The sequence below is a fragment of the Anguilla rostrata genome, chromosome 4 (assembly GCF_018555375.3).
Source record: "Anguilla rostrata isolate EN2019 chromosome 4, ASM1855537v3, whole genome shotgun sequence".
In the NCBI taxonomy this organism is placed as follows: domain Eukaryota; kingdom Metazoa; phylum Chordata; class Actinopteri; order Anguilliformes; family Anguillidae; genus Anguilla; species Anguilla rostrata.
Window position 1 is genome coordinate 11,919,237 of NC_057936.1, and position 20,260 is coordinate 11,939,496.

The window sequence follows — 20,260 nt, forward strand, 5'->3', positions numbered from 1 at the left end:
TATATATTTTTTAAAATTCCTCGATGCTTAGGCCCAGCGGGCCACCGAGCTTTCAGAACACTGGCGGAAACCGTGATTTGTGCAGATAGCGTTCTTCTGGCATTCGCTCAACCCGGACTCGTCCGGCTTAGGCTTAGGGAACTTAATGAAACCCTTTTCATTAAGTTCCCAACGAACAGTTCTTGTGCTGGTGTTGCTTCCAGAGGCAGTCTGGAACTCCGTAGTGAGTGTTGCAACTGAGGCTAATTTATTTTTATGTGCTATGTGCTTCAGCGGTCTTGTTCTGTGATCTTGCGTGGCCTACAGTTCCTCGGCTGAGCTGTTGTTGCTCCTAGAGTTTCCACTTCACAGTACCAGCACTTACAGTTGACCGGGGCAGCTGTAGCAGGGAAGAAATTTGACAAACTGACTTCTTGCAAAGGTGGCATCCTATGACAGTGCCACATTGAAAGTCACTGAGCTCTACAGTATGACCCATTCTACTGCCAATGTTTGTCTATGGAAATTGAATATCTGTACTGTTCATTAAATTATATTGTAACTATTAAGATGTTATTAAAATTTGCTGTGCAGATAGAGTTCACGTTTTGTGTTCGGGCACTTCATTTATATTTTCTGTTAGGGCGATTTTATTTATTAATTTTTATTAATTAATTTTTCATCATGGCTGTCTCCCCTCATGGAAATTAAATCTGTACCCCACTTTTTGGGTGCCACCATATTGTACAAATTGGAGGCAGATAGGAAACAGGGAGGACCCTTACATGGGCATGAAGTCCGGCACTAGGTCATCCACACAGTATGTGAGGTATAGTGACTCGGTGGTGACGGAAACTGTACCTGATTTATCCACAAAAAATTCAAAATATTATATATATATATTGTCCAAATAACACGGTGACTTAAATTGGCACATGGGGAGACATTAGACAAAGAAAAAACACCTATTGTGACTCCATTTGTCTTGTGGGGAAAATAATTATTGACTTTGCATTTTGACTGTAACGTTACCATTGACTTATATTGAAATCGTTGGCTGAAACATCTATATTGGAGTCAAATGCACTGGCACTAGTGAGCAACGTCTCTCATCAAGACGAGGAAGTGAGCTTCAAAAAAACAAAGCCCGGTTATGGCAGATTGAACTGAGCATATCTGTGTAGAAATCCTCCATGGATGCGTGCTGCAGAACGGCCCAAGAGGTTGCTGTGCCTACGTCTGCAGCCAACATCTCCAGAGGGGTGCAGCCAATGCTTCTAGCGAAACAGCTTATGCAAGCCAATGAGACGGCCTCTGCCTGGATGCGTGCTTGCCGACAGAGCCAGCCCCATAATGCATTAACGACTGGTTATAGGTTCTTTTCAGGAAAACAATGAGGAACCCTGGCATTAGTATGTAGCCTGCACGTACGTAGCCTGCACATAGCCACCTGGTCTGCACGTAGCCACCAGTTTTGTGCTGTTCTGCATGGTTGTCAGTAAGCCAGTGGTGCCTGACAGTCAGCCAGCGGTGCCTGACATATTTACCCAATGCAGAAATAAGTCTCAGATGGAGGAGGCCCAGGGGGGTTATCAGCACAGCTTCTGCCATGAGACCCAAGGCCCTCTGACGCTAATGAAGAGTCACGCTTCGGCAGAGGGAGAAAACAGAGAGCCGTCGAGAGAGAGAGAGCTGTAGAGCCTCTCATCCCAAATGTATGCCTGCATATTTACAGACCCCAGCTGAAAGCCTGGAAAAACCACGTTTTGCACGGCTGATGAGAATTTTTGCGCTCTCCCGGATCGATAGGTGAGGACCGAGCTAGGACTCATAACCCGGTTGTGTCTAGCACTGACTAAGACTTATAATCACTGGATGCATGTGAAAATGACATCTCTTATTTCTGGGAAGCACCCGTGTCAGGGGGTTGGTTGGGTTCCAGCACTGAGCTCTTGAGCAATGGAGCTGAATTCTGCAGATGTGCCCACACCTGCGGCTGACGGCAGTTGGGAGCAACTGGCGCCAAAGGTGTACTTAATGCATTTCCCCAGTCGGCCCTGTTGGAAATTAGCGCGAGTATAACATGAATTATTCTCTGTGCCCGTCCTTTTGCGTCTTGGGACCCAGCGCTCAACTCTCAAGGTGTTTAATCCTAGCTTGGTTTGGTAATGTTTAGCTACATGGGTGCCAAGAAGACTTGAATAAAGTGCCGCCTCAGGTGCACGGGGTCACAGTAGTTCAGTGCATGATGCGCTGTGACAAGCTGCGTGAATTGAGAAATGCAACCTAAGCAAGGCCACGCTCTTGGGAAGCTTCTCAGTCAATCCGGTTATTCCGTATGTGCCATTCAAACCCCTGGCATGTAAATATTAAATGGAATGCAGTTTCTTTTCTAAGAACCTCTAAGCTCTGTGGGCTGAAAAGATACAGAAGATAAAAATAAAAGAAGTGTGTCTGATTGTTCTAAATAATCTAAATCTGGGGTTAAATCGGCTGTTAACCCATATGTTTACTTGGTAATTGAATACGCAAGATATACTGGTTGTGGCCATCTTCATGGTGGCAAATGCTTTTTTTCAGTTATTAAAGCCATTTCTGCTGATACGATGCTTGTACATCCCACATTCTGGAATCCCTAGAATCCACAAGAGTGCTAGTTTTGTTCTTGTTAAAATGAAGCTATTTGGTTCAGATGTTTGTTTTTTTTACAATTACTTGGCTGTCTGACATTTTATCATTCATGCAGATATGTTTTTGTATTACCTAATCCACAAGTATTAAAAATAGGCCTATGGCTTTGGCACACTGCACATTTTGCAGGCACCTGAAGACTCAAATGTCTTTCCTTCCTCGTCAGTATCTCAACTGCAAATGAGTAATCTCTATTTGTGATTACTGAGCCAAAGCATTAATGTGATTCAAAGCTGTGGGCCACAAAAACAAAATTCTTACAAATATCTTTAGCCTCAGACGATTGTGTCTACAGTTATGATGGAAGGGCTTAAATCATCATCATATTGGATACACAATTTTTTTCATGTAAATAGTTACGTTAAGCAAGGTAGGGCTATAAATGCATCTATTTTTCGACAGGTAAGTTTTACTTGAACTGTTGTGCTGTGAACCTTGCTTTGGGTCTTGGGTGCGAGTTCTGTTGTGGTAATCCTACCAATCCCTATTATTTTGTCAAATGGCCTGTGATTTTCACCTTACGTGCCACTCTCCCCCCCTTGCCTTTTCAGGTGATGTAGTTCAGCTGGTGCCATGTGAATGATGAGTATCATGAAACCTACGCGCAATCTGCTGTTTGCCTTGTGTTCCATGCTGGTCCTCGGATTCCTCTACTACTCCTCTGGGAAGCTGCACTTGCATGTATGGGGCCAGAAGCCACGTGAGTAGTCCCGTACTCCGTCCATCGCTATGGTCAGTTCATCATTCCCAAGCGTTACTGCCCTCTTTTCCAGAGCAGGAAAAGAACGCTAAGGGACCTCAGAGTATACTTGATCTTTTTTCAATTTTTCTATTTTGTTCAGAAGTTATTACTTGAAGGTTTTATGTATATCAGAATCCAGAAATTTCTGTGATTTTGCCTTCTTCAAAACCACAAAGAGGCGACTGAGGTGAATGGCTGAAATGCCTGTAAACTACTGTGGTTTGAGAACATAAGTGCAATGAATAAAAAGTGCTGAATCAACACACAAGAGAAATCACATGGGTCTGTCATGTACGTTGTCTTTTAAAGTGTTTACCATTGCTTTCACAAAATAGGTATTACTGATTATTTCACTAAGACAGTAGGCATCCGTGACAAATTGCCTATGGATACTGAAGAATCTTATTTTGCAAGTTCGAGATGATCTCCACCTAAATGGTTGGTCAATTGAAACCTCACTGAAGATAATGATTTTTCAGGGAATAGCTAAATTTGATATTTCTAGTTGAATTAGTGCACTTTAAAACTGGCTTATAAATAATTCTTCAGAAGTATGCTGCTATAAACATTTATTGGTGCTGCTTAAATCCTCCCCCCCCCTTTGGCCACTAGATGGTGATGTACGACCGTAAAAAAGGAGAGTGTGACTGGGTTGGTAGTTGTCATTTCGCACATTCTTAACCACTGGGTCAGAACGAAAGCTCAGTCTGGCCTCTTAGTTTACCTAGAAAATGTATTGAAAATGTATTAATGTATTGCAGCTTGGTAACCTTGTAACCATGGTAAAATGCCTGCCATGGTGAGACCTCTTCAGAAAAGAGAGGGAAACATTCATATATGTTAGAGTTTTCTGATCCCTCTAAACTGGCTACAATCAGCATTCATAAACATTGACATTTAAATGTATTTTTATCAAATTAAATTGATTTTTTTTGCGCCAGGAACTAGCACTCAGTCCTGCTAATTTACAGAATACAAATGACTTCAAATTGACCAGTACTATCTCACTATATGGAGACACATGGTTGTTACAGTGAGTTTCTTTTGCATTCATAGGCCCATTCACCCTCTGGTAGTCTCGTGATTGAGGTCTGGGGTCTGTGTTCTGGAAAGAGGGGTGAAAAATGCAGTCATTGGACCATTAGATTAGATGCGTTTTTGATATTACAAGGCATTGTATTCCCAGAAGTGACTGACATTCCTAAACCCAACACTTGTTTCATAAATATAGGGCTGTGTTTACAGAGGTAGGTGTCTGGCCTAGGTTCAAAAATCTAAATATTTATCGGGGAAAACATAAACGGGGACATTAGGGGACCCTGGGTGGACTGCTTTCACCCCCGTGTGACAAGGAGTGGAAGAATTCTGGGCATTTGTTGACTGTCTGAGCTAGGGGCTCAGACCCAGAAATTTAGGTTGAACAGAGAGTTTAGAATTTAGGTGTGTCTGAGGTCCCCTGTCCTGTTATGTACAAGGCTGGTAAAACCTTAAGATAAATTTGCATTTCCTTCTCTAAGAGGGAAGCTTATTATAAATGCTCCGTGAGGTGAATTATTGGTGGTTTAAACCAGCTAGTGCAGAGCTTTTATTAGGATACAATAATGCTGACACACATTAAATTTTATGTGTTGTTTTGTGTCTACACAGCATTGTATTATGTGTAGGGTAATAATGCAGTAATTACAAATGCAGAAGTGTACATTAAAACACACTTAATTATAGTTATACTTCCAACAGCAAGAAGAACTTCAAAGTGGCTGCTAAATACAATTTACTATGCCTATGGTGATGATTGTGCCAATGGAAAATATTTGTAGTTTTTTCATGAGGTCATGGAACTATTCTTTTTTTCACTTTTGATGTATGGCATTTTTTAGAAGTTAAAAAAATGAACAAGCATATGGCATTAGAAGTGAGTTTCACTGTTTATCTTGCAGACTTCTTGCCATTCCATTCTCATAGTTACTCTCACAAACAGTAGCAGGTCTTTTCTCCTTCCTCAAATTGGTTTGCCCAATCACAGTGGTGCACTCATCTTGGGGTTGCTATGTCCTTCCTCAATTTGGGATTATGATACGTTACATTTATGTGTAGTCATCAATTGATGATAAATCTTGAGCTCACTACTACTCCCTATTAAAGACAACTGTCTTTTCAAGTACAGTGGCAGTTTTCTTAATCTAACAGTGTGCTAACTAGTTGCTGTTGCTCTTTGGTGTTCCATCTAAATGATGAAAGTGCAGAACTCTTGTCAATGGTATACTGTATCTAAAAAAAAAAACCTGACCTTAGTGGAGAATCATGTCAAGGTGTAATTGGCATTGATTTGTAATTGATTTTTTGTTGCTAGATTTCAAATTTTATTTGGGTATTACATGTTATTAATTAAGCCTTACCAGGTGAGACAGCCATTAACAAGTTGGCAAATACCAGCATTCTAGCCATCCAGAGGGCTTTTGCTGAAATAATTTCACAGCCATTCTTTTTTTTTGTATTAAAGTGAAAAGGAGACTGGCTATTAAATAACAGTATCTAATTTCTTTGCCCAGATGCGATTTTGTTTTGTGATCCAGTAGTACTCCGCCTTGGTTCAGTGTGCATGTGGACACGCCTTACACTAGTGGGTACTTCAGCTGCCGTTTAGCTGCACACATTATAAATATAGTCCAACCTGACCAAGGTTGTTGTAATTCAGCATCACCTTGTGTTCGCCTCATGTAGCATTTTTGGCGTTGTTCTCATTTTTATTGTGGTTTGTTTTATATGTCCTTTCCATCACCAAAATGTACAATTGGAACATTCCAGCAGTTATCAGTTTGTACCTCAGACATTTTCAGGGGAAAGGACTTGGGCTTCATCAAAGTCAAAGTGTTTTTATTTGTCAAGTGCACAGTATAACACAAGGTCATTCTGAGCAAAGAAATTCTTATGACATGGCAGGCAGCAACTACGTAGAAGCAAGACGGCAAAAATATCAAAAATATACATAGTATTAAACATTAGCAGCAGTACCAAAGGCTGTACAGATGGGGGATATGGACAATGAGAATAGGAGTATTAAATATTTAAATATTAAACATATAAGTGCAGATGTGTTGATGAATATGTGCATAAAATTGTGATAATGTACATTGAATGTACATAGGAAGTGAAGGAACATACATAGGAGGTCATGTGATCAATGTGATCACTGAGATTAATGTTGCTGGTTGAGAAGCTTGATGGCCTGGGGGAAAAAACTGTTTGTGAGTCTGGTCATCTGTGCCCGGATGCTCCGCTTGTTCATGTTTCCGCTTCTCAGAGTCAGTATGTTTCCACAAATAATTTTTTTCCTTTAATTTAGACAGACAAATGTACTTTTTAATCGTGTTTTTCAAAGGATAGAAGTCAATATACCAAGTCTTTAGGTACACATACCTTTCATGCATCTGTGTAGTCTTGTATGATTGCTGTTATTAGTTTCAGGTTTTAAGGTTGTCATTAAGGTAGTTCATCACCATATATTTTAATACCACTGTTCCCGTTAAAGAGGTGATCTTTGCTTGAAACAGTCTACAACTGTGGAACATGAATGTGTACTTCCCAAACATGATTGTAGGCTGATACGAACAATGATGCAATTGGGAGCAGTCAGTTGTTCTCTGTTGTTCACTTGTTTGTCCTGTCTAGCTTTTGATACCGCAAAGATTTGTTCTCAGAAGTGTGCATACATGAATTCTGTTTTCAGTGCATTTTCAGTAGCATTACTTTTGTAACGTGTCTGAAATAGGCCTGATTGGTTTGAATAGTCACCATATACACTCAGTGTTGATATTTAATGTAGATTGAGTTAAGTTAAGCCCTTACCTAGTTAAGGTACACATCGTCCTATTGTGATTCGTTACCTGTCATTTATTGATCATCAGGGCTGGGAAAATAATTTGTTTCACTTATCTGAATTCTGCATTATTCTGTTAATGCACTTTTATTTTTATTTGATTTGCAGTGGAATGTTGATAGATGCTTCTGTGGGTTGCAGCCAGTTTCTCCTTCCTCTTCCTGGTCTCGCTTTTCTTCCTTATTTGCTTTTTCCCTCATCTGCTCTCATTCTCGTTCTCTATCCTACCTCTCAGCCTGTGCTCAAACTCTGTGAAAATGCACATATTTCTTGGGAGGAATTATTCCTGTACCTCAGGCATATCACCATTTGCAAACAATTTTGTGGACATGTTTGTGCGCCACGAACCGCAGATGCAGGTGAGATACAGAGTTCATAAATGGGGTGGAAGAACTGTGCCCAAAAGGCCACTTCGGTTTAGCAATTTGCTACCTACATATGAAACCAAAAAAAAAATTAGTTGCATGATACCTTTGTCTGTACCTTTAAACTCCTTTCAGGCAAACATAAAGTCAATACACACATTCCAACATTGCAGACTACAAAAAGCACTCCCTCTCTTTGATGTGGATGTTGTGCAGCATTTGGTGTACCACTTAAAATGCTGAACCCCCCCCCCCCCCCCAATTTAACCGCTCATTCTACGCTCTACGTTTGGACATGCGCCACTACAGTTTGTCTTGCTCTGTGTGATTCTTGGTCGGTTCCAGCAGTTAATTGGCCGTTTAGTGACCCTAAGCATGTACTTGGCCCAAGTGCGTACAAAGCTAAAAGTTCAAAAGGTGACACAGGCCTGTTTTGACTGGGTCAAGGATATGTCTGCCTGCTTGTTGATGCATACTGGCTTATGTAGCCTATTTCAAATCCACATTTTAAGCTGGTTCACTATTGGCTATTCAAGAGTTTTGGTCCTGCCCTTGATATAGTAATATGAGTATTTGCAAAAGGTGGTGATTAGTCAGTAAAACAATAAGGAATAGTGTGGATAGAGTTGTTGATGTTGAACCCTGTGGCTTTACTCTTCAGCTGTGAAACTCATTGGATACTCTCTCCTGTCTTTGTGCATTTTAGAAATTGATGTATTGTCAGATATTGATGGAGTAATACTAGCAGTGCAGAAATCACACCTCTGATTGCCAATGTTGATTTATTGCCAAAAAAGGGAATGTCTACATAACATAATTATCACAACTGACTTGATTTTGTTGGTATATGCTATTTTGTTTATCTCTTGTTGTAATGTTATCTTTATAAGAAGACAGAGTTGTCTTTTCAACTCAGTCTGTGCCTGCAATTTACAATTTACAATTGTCGGATGTAGGTGATTTATGGGTTTAAAAATCATTACATTAGAAGTAAACTGTACCCTTGATAATGAAGTCAAAATACATTTTCACAGAGCGTATGCAGCAGCCTAATTACAGTATAAGAGATACCTTGTTCCAATTACTGAGGATATAGCTGTCGTATTTTAATGCTTGTGATTCAAAACCAATGTTTCGACTGTAGACATCTTGATTTATTTTCAATTTTATTATGATCATCTCGTCTGGTACTCTGATGAAAAATAAAAGGTTTGTGTAATATGGAAATACAATCCATACAAAAACAGTGAACGCTCTTCGCAGCTGTCCTTGGTTTATTTTGATAAAAAGAGTGTGTTTGATTAGCAGAATCGGGCAGATTCTTTCTAGCCTACCCTCTGCACGTTGCGTAAGGGACTGTCAAATCGGTGTGAAAAAAAGACAAGGAGCAACAAAAAAAGGTGGTTGGGGGAAATGGGAAGGGGTACCTGGTTCTTTTTTCAAAAGTGCCTTTAAAATAATAAATGGCAGGGGGGGAAACGGGGTCGCGCCGAGATAACTGTGTGGATGCATATGAAAGGGATCAGGTCTGCACCATGCCGAGCAGCCGGCTTTTTGAGAGCAGGTTACCGGCGCTCAAAGCTGACTCTGTTTTCACCCCTATGTTGCAGATAAAGATAAGGAAGCCACTCTCTCCCCTGCAGGGAATGCATACGCAGGTAGAGTTAGCGACAGAAAGCGCTGCTCGTTTGTATCTGCCCTGTGTGTGCTGTCTGTGGTGGTGGGAATTTGGTGAAGAGGCTCTTCTGTTCACTTCCTGCTGGCTAATATCGAGGGCGTTTCTTTGATGTGAGGCCTTTCACCTTTTAAACTACATGACTTGTGTTTGGGCTGTGGTGTAAGTTTGAAGCATGTGCTATTGTGATTACTCCACATTTCCTAAGCGAAAATAATCATGGCTATGTTTCCATTTAAACGTCAAGGGGAATTATGTGGCTGTGCACACATCGAAACTCTGCGTATCTGAATCTAAGAAGGGGTGCCTCCGTTGAAACCATATTTGTTTGTATCTGGGCCGTGTTTTGGAGTAGCTTGTAATAATGTATGCTTGGGCAGAGATATAGCAAGATCCGTTTAGGAATATAGGCTACTTCATCTCTGTGTTCTTTGACAGGTTATCACCAATAAAAAAATATTTAAGAATTCTTCAATTAAACACTTTGTTGCTGTGCTTTTTTGTGTTGTGTCTTTTTCCAGGCAAAGTTTAACAGTGTTATGTTGACACTTGGGGCTGTATGGCACTTGCTGTAATATTAATTTACTACCAGCAATAGTATTAATTATGGTTATGGCCCCCATATTGCATTTTGTAATATTAAAGTTTGTTGACAGATTAGAATATTTTTAATAAAACAAATCAGATCTCCTCCATTGGTTTGGGTTATAGTATACATATAGTATAGAATTTACAAAATTGCAGTAGGACTTTACGAAAGTAAGTAAAATTCTGCCCATTTAACTCATAACACAGGATTTGACTTTAGTATCCAATGGAAACATAGCTTGCACAATCAATCTTTATAATTGTAGGAAGAATTTTAAGCTTGAATGAAAGCTCGAATAGCTTTTTTTAGCGAAAAATTTAATTGGTCGACTGGTCAAATACTCTGTCCTACAAGCAAAATCTATAAATATAAATGATTGAATAGTGGTGCTATAACTCATACATTTCCACTGACATTTATAGGCTTATAGTCATATTGTAATTATGCTATTTCATTTTATATCTTCTGCACAATAAGTACATGTCCCGGCCGGGGCGACATAGCTCAGGAGGTAAGAGCGATTGTCTGGCAGTCGGAGGGTTGTTGGTTCAAACCCCGCCCTGGGTGTGTCAAAGTGTCCTTGAGCAAGACACCTAACCCCTAACTGCTCTGGCGAATGAGAGGCATCAATTGTAAAGCGCTTTGGATAAAAGCGCTATATAAATGCAGTCCATTTACCATTTATGTCCAAACACAAAGATAAATCACCAGCAACAGTGTGGTCTGGAACTGCTTGCAGATCTGGTCAGGTTTACTTTTAAGGATCACCTTTAAAATTTTTAAATAAAATTATAGACAATGGTGGAGACGTCCTAATTTTCGTTTCACTTTACTTTTGTGATAATTTATGTTTCCTCAAAAGAAATGTGCTTTTTTTTTGAGGGTGTGTGTTTTCTTTCCTTTCTTTTTTGGGTGTACTTTTGGTGGGAACTACATATGTGTTCTTTGTTCTGAGTGTACAGTTTGATTTGAACCCTGCACTAACACTACTAAAGGAAAACTACTGGGCCTGCCTTGATTTTTTTGAACCCGTTTGTGATGAATGGCTCTGCAGGCTATGGTTGTGCAGGTGCAGTTCCGCCTCTTCGGTGGGCTCCCAGTGCTAAGGTAACTAGCGCTCCAGGCTGAACTCACGCTCTTGTGTTGCAGAGCCCGAAGCGGAAACCGTAGTCTCCGTGGGACGAGTAGTAGGCTCAGGTACAGGCCCAAAAAACACCCTGAAACATCTGTGAGCTATGTTGGGAGGTTCTGTCTAAACCAGAAGGTGCTACTGTAATTTGGGCCTCATTTTGCCACTTTGTCTGGAATACTCTGAATAGCATTTTTGCTATAAGACGCCTTTATTATTGGCCAGGTTTTCAATGCTAATCTTAAAAGGTGAGCCTTTAATATACACAGCTCTGTTGAGTTTATTGACAACACAATATTTTGAACATGGCTGATCAATGGTTTTAGAAGATTTAAAGTGAGCTATTTATCCTCTATCATGGATGGTACATCAGCTCTTTGCGTTTCCAAGTTCATTTTTTGATTAGAATAATGAAATTATTGTACTCCATAAGAGAAGTATGAAATATTAGCCAGTTTTAGAGCATTACCTCCCAACATAGTGAGTCATAGCCAAACTGCCACTCCTGTTCAAGCTTCTCTGTCCTCTTATACTGGATTCTCAGTCTTACAAATGATCTTACCTTCTGCTTCTGTCTTCACCTCTTTAATAGCCTCACAATACATAGGTAATGTATTGAACCACCTTTGCAGGTTGGGCTGGAAACACTGTTTCCATTGTTACCTCCGTTAGATCATGTTGTGAATGATCTAACATAGTCTTTATATTGTCCTGCTGAAACATAGCTGTCTTCCCTTACTAATATTAACAAACCCCATCATTAATTGGAGACTCACCTGTCTTCTAACTTCAAATAACTTTGTAACTTTGGCCTTGATACATTCCCTTATGCATCTTTTCAGAATTAATCCTCAGAATTAAGAATTAATTCAGAATTAATGTAAAGTGTTCTGCTTCCCAAATTCTTTCATTAATTTGAAGCAGATATTTCAGAGTTCACTCAGATAATGACATGAGACCTTTACTGTAGCCCCAGTCTGAGACGTCCTTTAGAGAATTCCACTGCCCCCCTCCATATCCCACTTGTAGCCTGACCTTTAATTCCAAACACACATCAGTGTGAGGAAAACAGATTCGCTATCGTGCCCCGCTTCAAGCGCCTCCTATTTTCAGGACTGGTCTCCATCACCCACCCCCTCTGAGGTGACGGCAGAAGCAGAGGGGCCCCGTCTTTGTAAGCGCCGGGGACACTGAATCTCCCGCCCCCTGGGGCCCCCCGGCGGCTCCAACCCAGCGCTTGTGCCGAGCAGGGCCGGGCTGCTTCTGCCTGAGACTGGCCGCCGCTGTAGCAATGGCACCTCGCTCGCCCCTCTCCCCATCACTGCCACCCAGCACGACCCACCCTCCCCCCCTTCCCCTCAGGGTTCGCAGTCTTCCGATCGGAAGACCTGAAACTCACCTCCGGCCCCGCTCTCTCTCCCTCCCTCTGCTCGCCCAGCACTCCAACGGAGTGCTGACCCCGGAGTCTAGCCGACCACCACTCCCCTCTGCTCCAGACTGTGGTCGTCATGGAGATGGGGGTTTTTTGGCTCGGCTGATTATCAGTGCATGGACACGTCTCGTAAAAGAGAAAGAGAGAACGCTCTGCTTTTAACTGGCCTGAAGCCGTCTCGCTGCCAATCAAATGTGTCCTTGATTATGAACCTGCCTTCCTTCTAAGATTCTTACTTCAGTTCTTTCAGCTGTCCTGAATACATTGTATTGTTATTGTGAACCTGATTGCAGTGTTGTGTGAAAGAGAAATTTAATTCTCACTGGTCATAAGGTTGATGTTATGTCAAGTATAAAATGAGTTTGACAAATAAAATGCCACCATTTATTCTGAACCAGACAGCATTAGTGAAGTGTAACCCAGCCTATTCCAACCTTAAAACCAGCAAAACAAGGATCCCCTGGCATGTCCATGGCAATCACCAAGCAGCGCCCACCCAGTGTATCTCGGGACAGGCCTGAACCACTCACTCTCCTTCGGAATCCTGATCCAGCGATCCAGAAGAAAGGTCAGCCCTATATATGATTATAAGCTTTTAAAACCAACATGGGGAGCATGTCCAGTGACAGACAACACCCCAGTACCTGTATCTTAAAAAAAAAGTGTGCTGTCCAGTTTTGGAAAGATCTGCCCTTGCCAAGATGCTCAACGTACCGTGTCATGCAACCCCAACCTCACGTCTGTGACACTTTCTCAGGAGCAGTGTCTGTAGCCTACTTGTAGCTTTATGGAATTAAGTGGAAAAAGATTGATAGAGTTACGAATTCAGTGTGCTACTACAATCTGGCTAATAGCTGTAGTAATAGTACTCTGTAGTATGAATTTCTTCATATCCCTGAGTCATATAATAACACTCATGGTAGGGTGTGTGGTAAGAGCGACCTGTACTGGTTGCCCTTGTTGTACGTCGCTCTGGATAAGAGCGTCTGCTAAATGCCTATAATGTAATGTAATGTAATACTGGTTCTCGCTGGTCACATTTGTGTACTTGGTGCCTGCAGTGTCAGTTCTGAGACCTTTAAAATGGCCATTTGTGTTTTCTGTTGAATATCACATCTGGAGTTCAACTGCTCCACTCTTGAGTGAAAGGTAGTTTGAAACCGCTGATACACACACACACACACTCACACACACAGAAAGAAGATACATAATTATGCTGGGGCTAAATTTGTATATACTTTTTTCTCTTTATGTACAAATTGGTCTGAATAGATTTTTTTCTCTTCGTGTACAAATTGTTCTGAATTCTAATCCGTATGTAACACAGGGCAGTTGCATATTTTAAATGGAGATTGAATCGTCACCTTTGGGGAACGCAAGGTTGTAATGTTAGTGAATATGCCAGTTAGGAGATATCCGTGTATCGTATTAAACTGGATCGCGTCTTTGTTCATTTTCGCAGTAGCCTACTCCTGGGAAACTGCACGACGGTGCGTTGCAGAATACGGCAGGGTGAATTTCTCTCCAGAATGTACAAATTGCTGTTGTCATTCCCCGTTTGTCTATTTGAAATATATGAAAATGTAAGACGGTTGGACTCCTTTTTAAGCTGACAAAAGAGTCACGTGTTCAGTCATTAAGACCATTCAGACTGGGGGCTGCTGGGTAGCTGACTGTCCCGAGCTGGCAGCTGGGGTGTGTATGAGCACGCTTGTGCATAGTTTGCAAATTGTCTTCCACAACATATAATCAAAGCTCTGGTTTTGTGAAGTGCTGCCAATTAAATGCCTCTTGAGATGCCCACTACCTGCAGAAGACTCCAACGCTGAAGATATCCAGCCTTTTAGTTTTGATTTAGAAATGTGTTCGCCCTTGGATGGTCATTGGCTGTACTGCACTTAGTGGAAAATAAGTAATGTTTTCAAGAGGAGAAGACATTTGCATAATTAAATGACAGGGAGAAAGTGAAGCCTACTTCTCAAGTGTGACCTTCGTCTTGCTGACGTGCACTCAGACAATAAAAACTGCAAGGAAGCAACTACCTGTGAGCTAAGCGACTGATGGAGATTCAGATCCTACCGGATACTGTACTTGGAAAAATGAACACCCGATAGACAGACTGCTTTTTTATTATATCTGAAGAAATTGCACTCATTTGTATCAAGAGTTGGACATCATAGCTATCTGCAAAGCAATTATATATGTGGAAACCGCAGGTTGTGTAGGCCTGTTGTTATTGGTGAAATGTATAATACTGAGCATTTATCTTAATTGTGTATGTGAATGTAGTGATACTATTGTGCTGTTTTTAATGTGTAGAGTAATAGCCCTTCCCCATGCTATTTTAAAATAAATCTTGTTCATTCCATCTATATGCAAACCATCTATATCAGGCTATGACCCAGGACACTGTCGTTACCCAATTGCAATGGTGTGTTCAATTACAGTTTGTGGAATACATTTGTGGTATATTTCGTATCTGTCCATTGCCAAAATTTTAGTTGTTGATTTTCACGTCCCTCTTTTGGGGGAAAACTGTGTGCTTCCAAGCACGTCGTTTCCATCCAGTATTTCAAGTGCTCTTTTACGGCCAGAAATTGTCTGTTAGTGTTGAGTGTTCCAATACACGAAGCGTGGAATCCATGAAGAAAATTGGTACGAACTGATACTGATAAGACAGGCAGATAACCTGACCTTTGGCACAACTGAGCGTTCTGATTGCAGCCAGATACAGTGGATAAATGAAGTATCAGTCCAGGAATTCACAACCTTTTTTTTTTTCTCCCCCCCATGAGCGACGTTTCCAGTGAAACTGCCGTTGAGGAAAAAAAGCCCCACAACGCTTCCGATTCAACAGTCGCTTTCACACAAAGAATCGTCTCACAAGAAGTCTCATGGGAAGGGTTACGCACTGCCAAAAAATGGCGCACGAGTCAAGGTCCTTTGAAAGTTCTTTGAAAGTTCTATTCTTTCAAATGCCTCTGTCTTTGAGAGTGAGTTCTTTTATAAACCATATGATTTTATTTGGGGTCCTGCCAGCTGCGTGCGGTTCTGGGGATAGTGTGAGCCACTCTCGTGCGGCTGTAAGGTATCTGCACTGGGAAAGAATGAGCCTGCTTCCCTGGTGTATGCGTTCGAATGCCTTAGGGCTCATGGCACGCTCGACGGATATTATTTTTAACAGAGCTGCAATACGTGTTATGAAATGGTAGCCAGTTCACTGGGAAGCACACACCACACAGTCTGTAAATATTTGGATTAAAACTTAAGATCAAAAACATGTAGGCTTGTTGTCGGTTTCATTTTTCGAGCACATGTGTCAGGGTGGGAAAGGAGGAGGGGACTAGTTGTCGTCATCAGCTTTCATCTGCTTTGATTGGAGAACTCGGACCTATTTGATAACTGATGTGAATGGTCTTATTTATGCATTTAAATGCAGGTAGGTTATAAAGGATGTTTTTATCTTTCCTTCTTTTTTGAAGCAACCATTATCACCATCCTTCCCATACGGTAACCTCAAGAGCCTCAAAATGGTCTTATTTTTTGGTTTTTTGAGTTTAGAGGAATGCATGGCTCTCTTGCTCTTACCCTGCTTGTTCAACCTTGAACTTTACAGCCTAATGCTTTACTAAAAATCTCTTACCACGATCTACAGTATTGTCCTTAAATGTTAACAGGAATCGATCATGTTTGATGTTATTTCCTTATTAATCTTTATCTGTGAACTTTGAATGTATTTCCTTGTTTTTACCAGGGTTAAGGTTATTGCCACACCTCTCAAAATTCACCCTTGATTATGACTAATTTTTGTTTGTCTTTTTTCCCCCTCTCCAGTGTTTGATAAACAGGGATTCTTGATGAAGCTGGATGGTAAACTGTAAGTAACTTTTTGTTCCTGTTTTTTTTAATTAACTCTCTTGGCCTCAATGGCATTATGAATTATGGGCATTAATTTCCCTCAGAATAGAATCTTTTAGATTTGTATTGAGAAATGTGGGGGAACCTGTTTATCTGGGTTGTATTTTCAGGTTAACGAGCCCATAATTGTCTTACATTAGAAGTGTGATCTATGCATTTCTTACATATTGTATTCATGCCATTCTTGGTTGTTATTTATTCATACTTCACTCTAGTTTCAGTGTGGCATAGCATTATTGATATTAATACTGAAATTCCTTAAGCCACTGCAATTTATCAGTTAAGGACAAACATAAATTCCTGTTATGAACCATATACAGGATATACTTTATTATTCTACTACATTTATATATTATTATTTCTGGTGTACCACAGTGACATTTCAACTGGGAGCAGCATCAATTGGACAAAATCTGCTGCAACAGGTTCCTTGAATATTATCACTCTGACATCACGGCAGACTTAGCAGACCCTTTTGAACGAGGCTGATGGAACTATTTCTCAGTGAAATCTTGCCTCACCCTTCTCTGATTCATCTCTTCTGTGTAATCAAATCCCTATTTAATGACTATTTAATGACAGGGAGACAAAACAAAGAAGGCCAGCATGCATTCTCAAGTGTGTGGACCTCAGAACAAGCAGTAAATGTTATCAGTCATAGGCCCTCACAATAAATTCCAGCTAGCTATGTCATTTGGCACTCGGCCCGTTGGATAGACGCAGTAGCAGTGCTGACGAGCCTCTCCAAACACGTAATGCATAGCACCTTTTCGAAATTGGCTCACAGTCTGTGTGCGTGTGTGTGTGTGTGTGTGTGTGTGTGTGTGTGTGTGTGTGTGTGTGTGTGTGTGTGGGTGTGTCTGCGCGTATGTGTGTGCAGTGTGTGTGTGGGTGTGGGTGTGTCTGCGCTTACGCGCATGTGTGTGTGTGTGTGTGCAGAGTGTGTGTGTGTGTGTGTGTGTGTGTGTATATGTGCGCATTAATGTGCGATGCCCTGCCAATCAGAGCCAGTACCCTTGGTTTTACACTGTGGTGAGTGAGCGGTGTGACTGTGGAGATGAGGTGTGGGGGTCTCTCAGGCACTGACACGTGCACTCAACACCACCACACCGGGCATGGTGGGCCCAGCCTTCACACCTTGTCCTGACAAGTGATGAAGACCAGGGAGCCCACCCATCCATCCTCACTGTGTCCCAGGAGAACAGGCAATCCCAGCCTGTCCAGCCCACAGGCTTTATCATAGCTTACACCGTACATACGGCCTTCTTTTCCATCAACCACCCGCCTCCAGCCTTCTTACAGGGGAAGGGCCTTCATGCTATTATGTGTTCAGGGGAGTAGAGTGGCATTTGCCCAAATGTTTACTCCTGATGTCCGCATTGTTTTAGCAGGTTGAGGGCAAAGACCTGGATATTTATAGTGGATAAAATTTTTATTTTTTTTCTTATTTTGAGGGAACAATGTAATGTAATGTTTCATAGCTTTCGGTCCATCCTAGGTGCTGCTAATTTAATTGAAGTGATCCAGCGATCATAATTGTAATTTGCAGACAGTCTTTCAGCAAAGACTCTGCTACTCTGGTAATTGCACTGTTTCTGTATGTTGACAATCTGGCCCTTAGGAACAGAAAATTTCTATGGTCCACATTTAAGGCTGACCAATTTCTCTATTTTGAGTGAGGTTTTCTCATATTCTTCCTTATGTCATTTGTTTTTTTCTGTGAATGATTAGAAAGAAATGCATTGGTCTTTCGCTGAGGTAATGCTAAAATGCAACACGGCGCTCCAGTGCTAGGTGAGCACCTGTCATATCCCACACTCACCCAGCAGTGCTCTGAGCTGCCCGGTCTCCCAGCTTGCGCTGGAGAGTAGGTGAGTCTAAAGCGCTCTATTTAAAAATCATTAGGTATATTTTTCCAAATTCATTACACTTCCCAGAGTTTGGAATTTCATCTCAAACTAAGGAACGATGTACAGCATACATCACAGTGACCCGCTACACATCAAGGCAAATACGCGCCTGTTCACGATAACATCAAAAGACACCAAGGAATCTGTTTTTTTTCCTTTTTAATCTCCTGGGTTCGTGAATGATGTAAACCCAGAAACCCGTCTCATCCCCTGTAGCCCAGCTCTCGCACCCAGGACCGGTCGCCTCCCTGCTCTCCCTGTTTATTTGAGTTTGGTTCGCACAGACCAGGTTATTAATGAGCGGGTTAAAAGCTGCCGTTCGGAGGGGCGATTAATAATAGCATGTGTGGTATCGGGCACGTCGGCCTGACCCCTTTCCCCCACCGGGGCCCTCGCCTTCCACCGCGCGCTAAGTAACGAGCTGTTGACACAGAGAGATTTCTCTCTGAGTAAAAAATGATTCAGCCTCTAATCATTATTTCGTGGCTTCTTGGGAGATCTTCTGCCCAAAGAAAAATGTGGATGAAAACCTCATTGTGTTTTAAGCTCCCCCCCCCCCCCCACCTGTGCACATTCCACAATCAATGGGTTGTCACCGTACAAGGCCCTTAAGTAAATACCAGACCCCATTTGAAAAATATTGTTTTGTTTAAATGACTTGATGGGCTGAGGTGAGAGACACTGTAGACGAAGAAAAAAGACTGACTTGTGTGGCCCAGTGTTTTACTGAACAGATTATCGTTCTGTGTTCTCCAATTAACATGGTGTATTAAAATTAACAGACCACACACTGTTCCCATTAAAACATTTTTCATACAATATTTGACTCCTCGGATTTGTCATGTGGGAGTCGTACGGAGAAAGTCGGCACAAGATTAACCGTGGAATTGGTTCCTTGTGCGATTCGGGCGGTTGCCGGCCGCGTTAGGATGAAAGCTGTTAACTTCTTCTCATTAGTCATGGACCTATGAGGCATTCTGTTTCATATGGTCCTCACTTGCATTATCCATTGGGAATCAAGCGTAAATGGTCTGCGCACACTGCAATAGTCACAAGCTCAGCAAAGTCCTAAAGTTCTCTCATTGCTTCAGTTACATCACAGGGATGTATTGAGAAAGCTCCTTCTCACCTAGTTCAGACCTATCTGGCCACTGACAGGAGCTCTTCAAAAACAGCTCTTCATTATCTTGCTGCAGATTTGTCTCCCTGAGCCCTGTCTCTGTTCCCCCCTCGTAAATACAGGCCGCCCGAGTTGGAGTACAAGTACGGCAATCTCAGCGAGGGAGCCTGTAAGCCCGGGTACGTCGCTGCCAAGATGACCTCCATCTATCCAAAGTAAGTGGAGCCCTGTTCCCTCCACCTCGTCTGCCATCGCGTGTCGGTCGACTTCAGGTCGAGTCCCTGGAAACTGCAGTCTTGATGACCGCGGTATGCATGGCCCCTCAAGTCCACAGTCACAGTTCTTTCTGGGTCTTAGGGGAGAGGAGAATTGTCAAAAAGAATTACTGTTACCTGTCTGACATGACAAACAGGTCTCTTACATAGCTTCTCTCATACGAGATGGTTAGAATCTGGTGTACAGCATTGAATGGGCATGACTGTTTGATGGATTTGGACCGTGAATTAGTTATTCCTTAAGCCACTTAATTGGACATTCATAGAGTACAAAAGAATGTAGCTTTTGTATTTTTTTTGAATGTAGATTTTTCTCCCTAACAGTCAACTGCTATCTGCCACAGTTATAAAGCAAACCGCACTTCACAGTAAATTATTGTATGGCGAGTCTTTTTTTTTCCTCCTTTCCCCAGAGTTATTTTGGCTCAGCCGTTATCTAGTAACAGTGACCTTATTCACGGATTCCTGCCGCGCCTGAGCCCTGGCCTGTTGTTTAGACTTCATTCAGCATTTGGCTTTCTTCTCCTTGACGCCCCCTTCCAAACCGCTCCTCGGGGT

At 41.8% G+C, this 20,260-nt stretch overlaps 1 protein-coding gene across 10 annotated transcripts in view; it reads left to right on the plus strand.

Annotated features, from left to right (window-relative positions):
- The window catches only part of st3gal3a (ST3 beta-galactoside alpha-2,3-sialyltransferase 3a), an 84,963-nt gene that overhangs the window by 20,903 nt on the left and 43,800 nt on the right, over nucleotides 1-20,260 (plus strand). For 5 of the 10 annotated variants that reach the window (XM_064330657.1, XM_064330661.1, XM_064330659.1 and 2 more), the window contains exons 2-7: nucleotides 3,222-3,370; nucleotides 9,265-9,312; nucleotides 11,068-11,115; nucleotides 12,925-13,047; nucleotides 16,314-16,356; nucleotides 19,550-19,642. In XM_064330657.1, coding sequence (XP_064186727.1) covers nucleotides 3,250-3,370; nucleotides 9,265-9,312; nucleotides 11,068-11,115; nucleotides 12,925-13,047; nucleotides 16,314-16,356; nucleotides 19,550-19,642 — 476 coding nt within the window. In that variant the 5' untranslated portion in view covers nucleotides 3,222-3,249. The remainder of the gene's footprint in view (nucleotides 1-3,221; nucleotides 3,371-9,264; nucleotides 9,313-11,067; nucleotides 11,116-12,924; nucleotides 13,048-16,313; nucleotides 16,357-19,549; nucleotides 19,643-20,260) is intronic. The other 5 variants (XM_064330663.1, XM_064330662.1, XM_064330665.1 and 2 more) reach the window with 5 other exon arrangements.